This window comes from Lithobates pipiens, unplaced genomic scaffold (genome assembly GCF_037356315.1).
Source record: "Lithobates pipiens isolate NorthernLeopardFrog02 unplaced genomic scaffold, aLitPip1_a1.2 Scaffold_16, whole genome shotgun sequence".
NCBI classification, from domain to species: domain Eukaryota; kingdom Metazoa; phylum Chordata; class Amphibia; order Anura; family Ranidae; genus Lithobates; species Lithobates pipiens.
Window position 1 is genome coordinate 632,357,211 of NW_027507748.1, and position 13,987 is coordinate 632,371,197.

Consider the following 13,987-nt stretch of genomic DNA (forward strand, 5'->3'; position numbering starts at 1 on the left):
TAAATAATGTGAAAAACATATGTGCACCAGCCACCCAGACAAAAGGATGCTAAGTATTGTAGTCCAAATAAGTGCAAACACTCACATCTCAAGGAGAAGAATCCAGCAAATGCTGTCATCAGATTTCATAGATGATTTCCAGATGGAATTTGTGTGGAATTATAGAAGAAGAAAGTTTGACTTCAACCCGAGAAATGGCATCTAGTGCTGTACACCCACTCAGGTCAAGCCAAACAATCAGCCCAACTCTTCAAATGAGATCTCCTCCATTTTCCAGGGACGGTGTGCCAAGTTTATGGACATAAAACACAGAAATAAACACCTCTGATAGTGTAGTAAAATAAATTTTCTTTAAAAAGGATAAAAAAAATCACAATATTAAGAATAAAAGAGAGTTCTGTATACCAAATATGGCATTTGGGTGTCCTGAGCTCCTCCCTACATGTTTCATCAAATGTGGCATCATCAGGGGAAACTGGAAAATATTTGCCACCCCATAACCGGAAGAACTTTTATGTAAGTATCAACAGTAACTGTGACAATTAAAAAAAAATATAAAGCTCAAGTTCAGTAGTTGGGTTTAGATCTATTTTGACCCAAAATTATAGTGGCATATACTACACACACATACTACTGCTTGGCTCCCGTCAGTTCTTTAAGCAGTCTGAAGGGTCTATCCAAAGCGGGGTCAGCAACCAGTAGGTAGCGGATAGGTGACTGGTAGATCATGGTCTGGGCTTGCTGATCTGTAATTCCAAAGTATCAAACAGAGTGCAATGCAGAGGGACTACTTGTAAAGTTGAAACTGTAGTAGGGAGCAAGAGCCACATAAGCCGATGCCTCCTCTGTAGTGCCAGCTCCTGTCCTATGTGGAGTGATACCAACTGCACTTCATCCCAGCTAGCGGTCTCCAGAGTGGTGCCAGCAGGAGGAAAGAGGAGATCTTTGGGTCAGTGACACAATGCACAGGGCAAAATAGTATAGGGCTGCTTCCCACTGATATGCTGTGGTTTACCCACATTGCGGGTACAGTGCAGTGTACCTGCAACTTTCCTGTGGGTTTGTTGTGCTTATTCTTATGTGAACAAGCCCTAACAATTCCACTGTCGCATGCAACAAAGGTCTCATTCACAAGTACAGCAGGCACTGCTGGTCCTCTGAAAAGCAATCCGTGTGTGTTTTACAGGTTGTGAGGAGGAGATATATTGCCTCCTCATCACCTGATTTAAACCCATGATTGCTATGCAATGCATGTGATTGCGACACGGTAGTACAGCAATTAGAGGTTTAAATCAGGTGGGAGGAGGAAACTCTGTACCCGGTGATCTTTGACTTCTCCCATGTTGTTTGGGTAGATCTCCACCACTTTAAGGTTGCCTTCCCCTGATCTAGACACTCTCCATGTCTCCTCATATATCTGGTACATTGCATTAGCAGAGCCAGGAGCAAGTTGTGAACCTCACCTGATGTGATTTCCTCTATGGCTGGTACGAGAAGGATTTACATCTTGTCTCATTGCCTCTAGTTGAATCCTTTTCTTAAGGATGTGTATCAATGCATTGTTTCTTCAATTTCATCAGAAAGGTGAAGGAGTAATAACCCTTTCACTGCCAAGTCTGTATGCCGTACAGACCTACAGAAGTACCCGCAGGTGGCCAAGTCAGTACATTCTATGGACTTCCTTTCTCCCTCTCCTATAAGCTTAGGGTCACTTCCATGACCATAAGCTTATGTCAGAATTGTTCAGCAGACTCTGCTGAACAATTCTATAACTCAGATCAGTGGATTATAACCCGGATTATAACCCGGTGATCAGAGTTATTAAATTTATTTAAAATTAATAAAATTATTATTAATGTGACCCACCCACCCATGCCGCCACTTCCCTGTCCCCTGCCTCTCCACCCCCGCCGCACACTTCCATCTGAAACTGCCCCCCTCGCCTCTCCTATCCCATTCACCCCACTTCATTACCCCCAGCACTAATTACCCCTCTCTGCAGCCACCATCATTAGTCGGCATCCCTTCACGGTGACTGACCCCCCCCCCCCTCCACACTCACCACTCCAGGAATGTGGGTGAGTTGGGGGTGCAATGCTCTGTGCCCGAGCCCAAGCTTTTTCAAGCCAATTAGTGCCGTGGGCTCTAATAATGTGGCTTGAAAAAAAAGAACTCATTCAAAACTTGAGTCCGGCGCCCTGCAGGTGGGCGGCGCCCCAGCTTCCTGCTCCTGGTGAGACCTCTTTCACATGGAGCAGACTCTGCCAAGCAGATCCGCCTGCTCAGCGGGGGATATGTCTGCTAATCCCCCCTGAGCAGGCGGATGACAGGTCTGTGTCAGCTCCGCTGATGCAGAGCGGACATGGACATAGCTCGCTATTCTCTATGGGACGGTTGGATGGTAACAGACCACCTGTCCATTTCCATCGGATGTCATCCGATCGACTTGATGGATGGGGAATGGAATCCCCACCCCTCTGTTTTTAGCGGACTGGATCGGATGCAGAAACGAACACGTCCATTTATATCAGCCTCTCCACAGAGAACAATGGGTCGTCAGATTGGGCCCGCCTGAAAAATGGACAGACAGACCCGATCGGTGTGCTTGTGTGAAAGGGGCCTAAGGCCTTGTTCACACAGGGCATACACAGCATACCTTTACAGGGATGCACAGGTTTTCCTTGCATCTCTGTGCAGACTGCCCCATTGATGTCATTTGGGATGCAGCAACTGCACCAACAGAGCCGTTGCTCCCATTTTTACATCCATCTAGGTCTGCATGCATGTCCCTGAGCTGACACTGTCTGCGTTTGGGGTCATGTACCCACACCCCCACGGATGTCAGATTGGGAACAGCAGCTATGCCTGTGCAGCCGTTGCATCACAATTGACATAAATGGGACTGCCTGTCTGGGGATACACGGAACACCTGTGCATCCCTGTGCAGGTAAACATTTGCGCAATTATTGCAGGGCCCAAAAAATCGGTAGCACATTTTTTTATTCTACAGGTCATGTGTTTTTAGAAAATGTCTAGTTTGAGGGTTTTTTTCAAATTCTGAAAGCTGTAAGTGAAAAATGAAAACCTCCACATTTTTAGAGAAATTTTGGGGTACATTTGATTTTCACCATTTTACAAAAAGGCGCAATTTAAAATTTACTAATTTTATGTTATTTAATAACTCCATACAGGTTAAGCATTTATATTTAGTAGGGGTTTATGAGGAATTTAGTAAAATTAGCTGTGTTTTTATCTGCTAATAATGGCTTTAGTGTATTTTTTGCAAATATATTGGTTTGATAAACATTTGCACAAATACCACAGGGTCTAAAAAATCATTAGCACCTTATTGTTATTCTAGAGGTCATATTCTTTCAGAAAATATGTGGTTTTGGGGGTCTTTCACAAATTCTGAAAGCTATAAGGGAGAAATAAAAACCTTCAAATTTTTAGAGAAATTTCGATATTTACATTTTTGCGTACATTCGATTTTCACCATTTTGCAAAAAGGTGCAATATAAAATTTTTAACTTTTTGTTATTTATTGACTCCATACAGATTTAGCTTTTATATTTAGTAGGAATGTAGCAGGAATTTTGTAAAATTAGCTGTGTTTTTATCTGCCAATAATGGTTTTAGTGTATTTTTGCGAATATATTGGTTTGATAAACATTTGCGCAAATACTGCGGGGTATAAAAAATCAGTCACACTTTATTTTTATTCTAGAGGTCATATGCTTCCAGAAAATATATGGCTTTGGGGGTCTCACAAATTCTGAAAGCTGTAAGGGAAAAAAATGAAATCTTTTTTTTTTGAGAACTTTTGATATTTACACTTTTGCATCTGTTCAATTTTCACCATTTTGCAAAAAGGCACACTATAAAAGTTACAAATATTTGTTATTTATTAACTCAATACAGGTTTAGTAGGAATTTTGTACAATTTTCTGTGTTTTTATCTGATAATAATGGTTTTAGTGTATTTTTTGCAAACATATTAGTTTGATAAACATTTGCGCACATACTGCGGGGTCTAAAAAATCTGTAGCAACTTCTTTTTATTCTACTTATCATACGCTTTCTGAAAATATATAGTTTGGGGGGGTCTTTCACAAATTCTGAAAGCTATAAGTGAAAAATAAAAAAGCAAAGGAAAAATTGCAAAAATGGTCTGGCCACCTGAGTGTACAAAATGGAGCACAGGGCCTGGCAGCGAAAGGGTTAAAGTGTATTAAAACCTTAACAATGGACGTCTTATTTTCTCCCTTTTGGTCTGTTAAATAAATAATTGAAAGCAATTTGTAATATCTGTTTAATTAATAAACAAAAACGGTTGATTGTGTCAGAATTTCAGAAACATAAGAAATGTTATATCAAGAGTAATAAGCCCGTTCAGTTCTTGGCTTGGGACTACAGAATAATGCGTCCTTATGTTCTAGAGATTGGAGAGTGGGAAGGTCTGAGCAATTTGGCAAGAAGAAACTGGGCAGGGCTGACACCACTTAATCTACAATAATGCTGTGTGTTGTCAGCCCACAACAGGACTTACTAGCTGAGTGTATGGTATTTTTCTGTACTTGCATGACTTGTAATGGGATAAAACATGAAAAAATGTACATGTATTGAAATAGCTGTACTAAATATGTTTTGTTCTTCCCCTATCATGCGCTTTAAGGGGAGACCCTGACACTGGGTACAGAATGGAAAAAAAGAAGGAAACACCTTGAGGCTCTATTTACACTTCAGAATTTTGTAGCGTGAAAGCTCAAAGCTCCAAAATGCTCAACAAATAAAATCCTATGTTTTTATTTGTGATCGTTCACATATAAGCCCTTGTACACACGGTTGGACATTCCGACAACCAAATCCGTCGAAATTGTCCGAAACTGTTGCATACACACGGTCGGACAAAGTTGTCGGAAAATCCGATCTTTCAGAACGTGATGACGTAATTTCGTTACGATGGGACTACGTTCAGGCTAGTAGCCAATAGCTTTGATGTAGGAATTTGATCTGAGCATGCGTGCCACTTTGTCCGATCGGAATTATCTACACATGATCGGAGTATGTCCGATCGGACAAGTTTGTTGGAAAATATTTCCAGCAAGTTGGAAGATTTGGTCCGACGGAAACAGTCCGATACATACCACACACAGTCGGATTATCCGACAAAACGGTCTGATAGGACACATTCCGACGGATTCTCCGACCGCGTGTACAAGGGCTAAGAGTTCTGACACCTGCAATTTGATGCTTGATGTAACAAAATGCACTTGAGCTACTTTTGATGTACAATTGGTAATGTTTGACCCCTTAATGGGAGTGCATGTAAAAAATTTTTTTGTGTGTTCTGAGGCATATTTCAAGCATTTTTGAGCTCGTAAGAACTGTTCTCCTCTCCCTACTGCTTTCCGATGGCTAAAACCAAAGCACCAGAAGCTTGAATACCTACTGTATGTAACGGTTTGTAATATGCTCATTTGTGCATGCACTCAACACTCAAATAAAAACACCTGCAAATCGCTCAGCTCAGGTGTGAATATAGGGCTTCTTTTCACTAGCATTAGTATTCGATCTACCGATCGACTTTTCTACAACTGCTCTGCTGGAAAATTTCGGCTTGCTCTGTGCTGCAGGATATAGACTGCAGCTCTGATCTGTGTATTCTGATGGCAGGGATATCTCCCTACTGTCAGAATACAGTGACACAGCGGGGAGGATTCCTCCATCCACCTCCAATGTGTGGATGGGGGAATCGGGTCAGTTTTTTCCCTTTAACCTACTGGTTAATCGAAAAACAACAAAAAAAACTAATCTATGGGCAGGTTAAGAGAGGATGCATTCTATAAATTTAACACAAGGTTAAAATCAAATTGCTGTAACCAGTTTCCTAACGGATATGTTCACCTTTGTCCAATTTTAGGTGTCTCAATAGATCACAGCAATAGGAACATTTTTGTAACTACAATGTATTATGTGTAACAGATAATATCTGTAATAAATACAACAATTCTTAAAAAAAGTACCATATGTACTTTATTGTTTCAGCTACAAACCAAAAGTAAAAGAACCTTGTATATTTACATATTTTATTACAAACTTTACCTTGTAATTGTTTCTATTGTTTAAAAATTATAATAAACAATACATAGCATAAGAAACAGCAGATAACTAAATCACAAAGAATGATGTTGATCATGGTTACGCTATGAAAAGAGGGGAAAGGAAAACCGGAGTTGTTACCAAAGTAACCAATCATATTCTTACTCTTGTTTTCATACCTACAAAAGGAGTTACAATCTGATTGGTTGCTTTGGAGGCCTACAATGTTCCTGACCACCACTTTTCTAGAGCAGGGGTCTCCAAACTATAGCCTGCAGGCCACATCCTGCCCACTGCAAGATTTGATCTGGTCCTCTGATATAAAAGGGAAGTCTGATGGGTACCCTGATGTAAGGGAGGCTTGGATATAAAGGGAATTTTTAATGTAAGGGAGACTCAGATCTAAGGGGGACGTTGAAGGGGACTCTAATGTACGTGAAGCTTGATGGAAACTGGATGTAAGGCGGGCGCTGATGTAAGGGAGAATTTGATGGGGACTCTTATGTAAAGGGGGCTTTGATGTTAGGAGGATACTCTGATGTAAGGGGGAACTCTGATATGTTCATATTTTTTTGCTTTGTTTTCCCAACTTTTTTTTTTTTCTGTTGTTCTAAATCATATCATACTGATTAAAAAAAAAACTCCCCAATATTTGTAAAATATGTGATGCGTAGTGTTGCCAACGGTTAGTATTTTTACTGGCAGCCATTAAAAAAATTGGCATTTTTCTCCTGCCAGAAAATGGCAGTAACAGGAAAAGGTTGCCAGTAAAAAATATGGCTGTGACGATTGGCTTGGAACTGCGCATGCAGCCGGCCATGACCATCCAAGTGCCTTCTACAGTGTGCTCAGGTGGAGCCGGCGGGTCTGTGATGTCATGGTGCAAGGGAGCCAAGTGAAGTGGCTGGACAGGTCTGCGGGATAAAATAATTATGTTTTTTACCTTATTATCGATTTGAAATCATATGGTTAATTGCATATTGTACTTGTTTGTCGCTTAAATACTAAAGTTTGCACTTAAAACTGTAATTTTGTAACTTTTGGAAATGCCAGTAAAAACTTGTCTGTGCCAGTACATTTTGGGTGTCGTGTCAGTAATTTCAATCTGGTTGGATGTCAACACTGATGATACGACCCTTGTACTAAAAAGCTTGGAGACTCCTGTTCCAGAGCAATGAATAACTCAAAGTAAAACCTTAGCAGTTTATATGATTAACTGATTACATGAGAAAACAAGTCTAGTGAATTCCACTGGTACCGCATTGGGTTATTGCATTGCATGATCATATAAAATAACTGTGCTATGTCATTTTGCTGTTTGTAAGAATGCACAAAAAGTGTAAGATAAAATAAAACACCAACATATCAAAGAGATACATGTTTGTATAGGTAGGTGCATATACACGTAACAGAAGACAGTATAAATGGAGATTATTGGTCCAACTAATATTATACACAAATATATGCAACAATGAAAAAAATAATACTGAAAACGAATCCCCTCCCGTGTTCTGGTTATTTAGCAACACGGAGGGGAGCAATAACCAGAATGGATTTTCTCCTAGATAAACCTCCTCTGTGTCCGTCCTGTTTTATAGAGGAAAATATGGTTCTGTGAAATAGCTATTATCAGTCCAACATTTGTGTGATCCACCTCTCTGCAACATTTAACAGCTAACTTGACTTCCAGAGAAGCCAAAGGACACGACAGAGTAAAGGGAAAGGTAAGCCTTTGAAGGGAACGCAATTTGCTTTCATTCCGAAAGAGGATTTTCCGTTTTACTCTACATATGATTTAACAAAGGGAGTCTGGGAAACGTTTCTCTTTTAAATGAAAAAAGAAACAGATTCTATATCAATCTCTAAAATGTTGTGTACTTTTTCAAAAAACCTTTTGAAGTAAATAGACATTTTCAAGGTAAAACATTTTTTTTCTTAAGTAAAACTAAAAATGGCCATACAATGTTAGCAGCAGGGAGTATAAAGCAGCTGCAACCTGGCCCATGGCCCAAGAGAGCAGTGGTCTCCAAACTGCAGCCCAGGGATCAGATACAGTCCTTTGTTTGCTTTTTGTTCCTTGGGGCACTATTTCATTCACCTTTACTAACAATGGGGCATAATCTCCTACCCATCTACAGACGGGGCACAATTCCTCCCAATGACACTAACAATTTGAGCCTATTGAAACAATTCCTCCCACTCACATCAACAATGGGAAAAATTCCTCCCACTAACACCAACAATTGGGCCCAATGATACCAAAGATGTGGCATAATTCCTCCCAATGACACCAATGATAGGGTAGACTTCCTCACACTGACACTAAAGATGGTGCATTGTTTTTTTTCCCGCTGACTTTACTACCTTTTCTACTTCCGATGGCCACAGTCCGATCCTCTAAAATATTGAGGACAATCAACTGGTCCTTTATTTAGAAAGTTTGGAGACCTCTACCCTAGAGGATCCAGACCTATTTGACAGAAGCTTGTTTCTTCCCCTCATTGGGCTAATGGAAGCATTATGTTATCATGTTTAGTAGCTGCAAGAGGCTCTCTGTACAGTGCAAGACAGTTGTGCACATGATAACTATTGATAAGGGGAAGCCTCGTTCAAAGATTTATAACCCTCAGCGTGTTCACATCAGTGCCATGGAAAATGTAATGCAAGGCATGTGTCATGTGTAATTTTACATGGGTGTACCTCTTTTTCTTTTTTTTAGTTTCTGCCTGTAAGCATGTTAAGTCAATGACTTAAAGCTGAACTGCCAGGAATTATACAAAAATCGAACCTTGCAGTGGGCCCCTACCCCCGTACTGCAAGGGTTAAAAGCTTGTTTAGTCTAGGGGTGCAGGAATAAGATGTAATTCTTACCATCACTCCATCCATATGGCCAGTCCAACACCGCCACCCTTTAAGGCAATTCCAGCCACAGTCACGTGTATGCCCCCTCCTTGAACACTGCAAGGTTGATATCCAATAGCCAATAGAGCTTTGGACAGAAGAGATCAGAGCTGGGGCTTACTGGATCAAGGATAGGGTAAGTAATAACAGTTGATCTCTGCAACCCCTTAACTAAACCAGCATATACATCACTCAGTTCAGGCAAAGGGGGAGGGTGGTTACACTGAAAAAGGGTAGCTTTTCAAGTTCAGATTTAAAAACATGCACTGCATTTTTACAGCAGTCTTGTACACACGATCGGAGATTCCGACGGAATGTGTCCTATCGGACCGTTTTGTCGGATAATCTGACTGTGTGTGGTATGCATCGGACTGTTTCCGTCTGAATATTCGTCGGACCCAATTTTCCAACTTGTTGGAAATATTTTCCGACAAACTGGTCCGATCGGACATACTCCGATCATGTATAGAGAATTTTGATCGGACAAAGTGCCACGCATGCTCAGATCAAATTTATACATCAAAGCTATTGGCTACTAGCGTGAACGTAGTCCCGTCGTAACGAAATAACGTCATCACGTTCTGAACGATCGGATTTTCCGACAACTTGGTCTGACCGTGTGTATGCAACAGTTTCGGACACAATCCGTCAGACAAAATCCAACGGATTTGGTTGGCAGAATGTCCGATCGTGTGTACAAGGGCATAGTGTGTTTTCAGTGCATTACCATTGGCTATAATGGGGCACCCTTCAATCAAACAGGGTACAACAATTTCAGTGAAACCTTTTTTATTTTTTCTCAGCCTAGATCCAGCCTAGGCTAAATGTTATAAGTTTGCCCGTGCATATGCACAGACGCTGCAGGGTTTTTAACAATCTTTGACTTCTGATGTACCTTCCCAAGAGCCATTTGCGAGATGTCACAAATGTGCGCATGCTCCAGTGGTCTGCCAGAAAAAGTGACAGCCAACCATGGTGTGTGTACGCACATGTGAGGGGATCAGGCGCATGTGCAGACATGGCAGATTCTCAAAGCATGTTTGCTCATGCATTTGATCCAAGGTAAAGTTGGTGGCCTGGAAGAAGAGAGAGAAACTGAGACTTTTACTAACTTTTACGTCAGCAAGGCAACAATGGACTACATAGTACAGTAAGGATTTTTATTTTTTTTCTTTCAGACGGGGCAAGGGTTAGGATTTTTTTTTTTGGTGGGAGTTAGGCAGAGTGTTGTTCCTCTTTATACATTATATGTAAACTATTTTCCCTTTGGTTTTGGGTTACTACGAACATGCATTGAAAAGCAGTTACAATACATTGGCGTGGACGGGCCAATATTTTCACAGAAAAAAAGGGGGGTTTAGAATATTAAAGCCAAAATCTGAATTCAACTATGCCGAGACAGACTGGTTATTAAAGGAAGTTCTGCCACAGATACATATAGGACTGTATGTACATTATATCTACAGCAGTATTTCCACCAACTGGTCTATCTAGCCAGAGATGATGTCAGATAAGGGTTCACAATGTATACCGCCCTCTGCTTTCCATGTTAGTTAAAAACTTGAAGGCTATATACTAATGAACAATCTGTCTTCATGGGTTAGTGAAAGGAGTTAGCTTGCTCCAATAAGAGACCAATATCTGTGTCCTCTGAATAGCATGGCAGAATTTCTGCAGTAGATGGTCAGACTCAGGACCAGTTCTACCTGCAGTGGAGACCAAACACTGTCTTTTCCACTGGAGACAATTTGTAAAGCAGAGATCTTGGTTGTAGAGTTGTAAAAGGCTTAATGTTCCTGATGGCAGCTGTTTGGTTGGTAAGTTCCACCGCTCAGTTCAAAGAATAGAATCACATTCCTCCAAGATACTTCTATAATGGTGGACCTCATATGTGGTTAATATGGATATTGCTTTTGCTTCTTCCCAGAGAAACATGACAGCCATGTGCAGATTAACATTGCAGCTGCAGCTCCTCCACCTGTACAATAGTAGGCCCATCCAATTCTGCAGGTACCTGGAAAAAGCAGAAAACAAAAACAATGATATACTTTTTCGAAAATCTTTTTGTTGAGGTAGATATATATATATATATATATATATTGCATATGAATGTTGCACATTTCTCTCTAGTCAGCAGGTGGAGCACTTGGCCTCCTATTCCCATTTATCAAGCTAATTTTATCCACTTCTCTGGAAAATTTTGTTGCACACAGAGCTCAATAACTGAAGCTCAAAGCACGCATACAAGCAAATGAGTCAAAGGGAAAACACTAGATAAAAAATAAAAACAGAATAAAACATATATTTCAAAGCATAAAGATAAGATTGCAGATTTCTTCCAGTTTCTTTGTAGCTCTGGCTTCGGTCCTACTTTAACCGATCTCCTGAATGATCCCTACAAACTACCAAGGCTCATTTCCAGTGAAGCTGTCTAAGCACTGCACTTCTGCTAATGCCAGCTTTGATCACAAACAAGCATGTACAAGGATCTGAGTAATTAGGCCTGTGTGGTCTTTCTTACTAAAGATTTACTGTGGTTTTCAGACTTAGGCCGCGTACACACGGGCGGATTGTCTGCCCAACTAAGTTCGGCAGACAATCCGACAGACAGTCCGTTCAAAATTAGCATGAACGGACTTGACCACACACGATGAGCAGACAGTCCGCTGAAAGCGTGCGTGATGACGTGTACAGCACGTACGACGGGACTAGAAAAACGACGTCCTATACACTGCAATGCAACCTTCGGCCGTGTAAACCCTTTCTGAGCATGCGCCATACTTAGTCCGTCCAACTTGCCTACACACGAGCGGACTGTCCGCTGAAACCAAGTTTGGACGGACAAAACCAAGTTTGAACGGACTGTCTTACGGAAATTCCGTAAGACTTTGGCCGCGTACACACGGGCGGACTGTTCGCCCAACTAAGTTCGTCAGACAATCCGACAAACAGTCCGTTCAAAATTTGCATGAACGGACTTGACCACACACGATGAGCAGACAGTCCGCTGAAAGCGTGCGCGATGACGTGAACGGCACGTACGACGGGACGAGAAATTCGACGTCCAATACACTGCAATGCAACCTTCGCCGTGTAAATCCTTTCTGAGCATGCGCCAAACTTAGTCTGTCGAACTAGCCTACACACGAGCGGACTGTCCGCTGAAACCAAGTTTGGACGGACTGTCTTACGGAAATTCCGTAAGACTTTGTTCGTCAGACTGTCCGCTGAAACAGTCCGCTGAAGCCCACACACGAGCGGATTGTCCGCTGAAACACTGTTCAGCGGACTAAGTTGGGCGAACAGTCCGCCCGTGTGTACGCGGCCTTAGGGTAACTTTTCATCCCCCTAACTCAAGCTGAATAGTTAGACACAAGCAAGGAGGAAACAAAACGCTAAATACAGTGACTAATAACTAAAAAATTATAATATTTAAGGTAAAATATTCTGATTCTTGAACAAGCCCAGCCAGTACTGGTTCCCTTAAGGTTCAAATGACATGTTATCTAAGCCAAGTCAGGATTCAGAAGAGTCTGGGAGATCTTTATGAGATTCTGTACATGCAAGCTAGCGATTTCCTATTGTTTGCATTTAGTAAATTCTGCAAAATGTTATGATGAATGAATACACATGTATCAAACACATGGATCTGACATTTGAAGACATTTACATGATAGCACAATAGCTCACAGCCGTCAAACTACTTTTAGTAGCCTGTGCATCCTAATCCACCAAAAGTTGATTTCTGTGTTATAATGATGGCTTTTCGCATTATGAATGTCATTTATGAAAGTGCCTTAAAACTGTGTTTTGTCCCACAACAAGTAGATTCACTAATCACTGTTCAACTGAAAAATTCTTACTGTGAGTTTAATTGTTTCTGTGCCACAGCATAACCATGTTCCTAGCCATCCCTGTAACCATTACTCTCCACCACACCATTACTCTCCACCACGGAAAGAAGGAACGTAGTAACGGTCAGATTTTAGGCAGTCTCAACACACAATTCCCTGCCGAAAATCCGATCGTGTGTACGAGGCTTTTTGTAAGTTTATGGTTCGTGTGTGCTCACAGTATACCTGTCACAGCTATTGGTAACGTTACATTTGGAAAGTTCAATAAAGTTTTGGCCTTGACCGTTTCTTTTTTTGAAAACTGACAGTTTTATTAATTGCAAAAAGAAAAACGAGAGGGGAACAGAAACAAGAGGGGATCAACAAAAAGAGGGGAAAAAATAATAAAAAAGAGAACAAAGCATTTCCAATAAAGAGCACAGGATGATGCATAGTACAATAATAATCACAACATCAGATTGTCAGTTAAACCAGCATCCCGAGTAGGGGTAAGAGTAGGTGGCGGTTCGTAAAGTTTATGACCCCTGAGATCATAGTGAGCTACTATAGAGTAAAAGGGCCGCAATAGCGGATCTCCTGTGACAGGTCACTTCAACAAATAGCAATAGGAGCATTAGAGAAGGGAAAAGCTAAGTCAGGAAGAGGAGAGAAAGAATAGAGATAGGGTGTAAGAGGGTTAAGGCAGCCTCCCGCCCCCAGAGCCCAGGGCTGTCCCAAAAAACAGCCACCTCAGGCAGCATTAGGGCCCATGAGAAGAGAACCATGCGGCCTTGACCTTTTCTAATTTAATCAGTCTCCGTGTTAGTTTTGGGCAAGGTATTAGTCTGTTAATTGGTTGTATGAGCATGGTGCAGTGTAGTGGGCAACACTAATGCAGCTGTATGGAATGTACAGATGTGTCAAAATGCTACAGGAAACATGTACAAACTGTACAAACAGGCTTCTATCACCTGCCAGTAGATGTGTCAATTCATTCACTTGTTGTACCTTGATAACTTTCTGCATCAAATCTCTTGTTAAAAAGCAGTTTGGAGTCAGGGGCCTACCAAGGGGATGGCGAGACTGGCGCCCACCAGGGGCGCAGGCCGAGGGGGAGGGGTGCAAATTGGCAGTGTTCTACACCCTCCACC

General features: G+C 41.4%; 1 protein-coding gene across 1 annotated transcript in view; it reads right to left on the reverse strand.

Moving 5' to 3' along the window:
• Positions 1 to 6,010: 6,010 nt before the first annotated feature.
• LHFPL6 (LHFPL tetraspan subfamily member 6) overlaps positions 6,011 to 13,987 on the reverse strand; it is a 250,169-nt gene continuing 242,192 nt past the window's right edge. Inside the window, exon 4 of the mRNA XM_077484195.1 lies at positions 6,011 to 11,017. Within this exon, the coding sequence (XP_077340321.1) occupies positions 10,899 to 11,017 (119 nt within the window). The 3' untranslated portion in view covers positions 6,011 to 10,898. The remainder of the gene's footprint in view (positions 11,018 to 13,987) is intronic.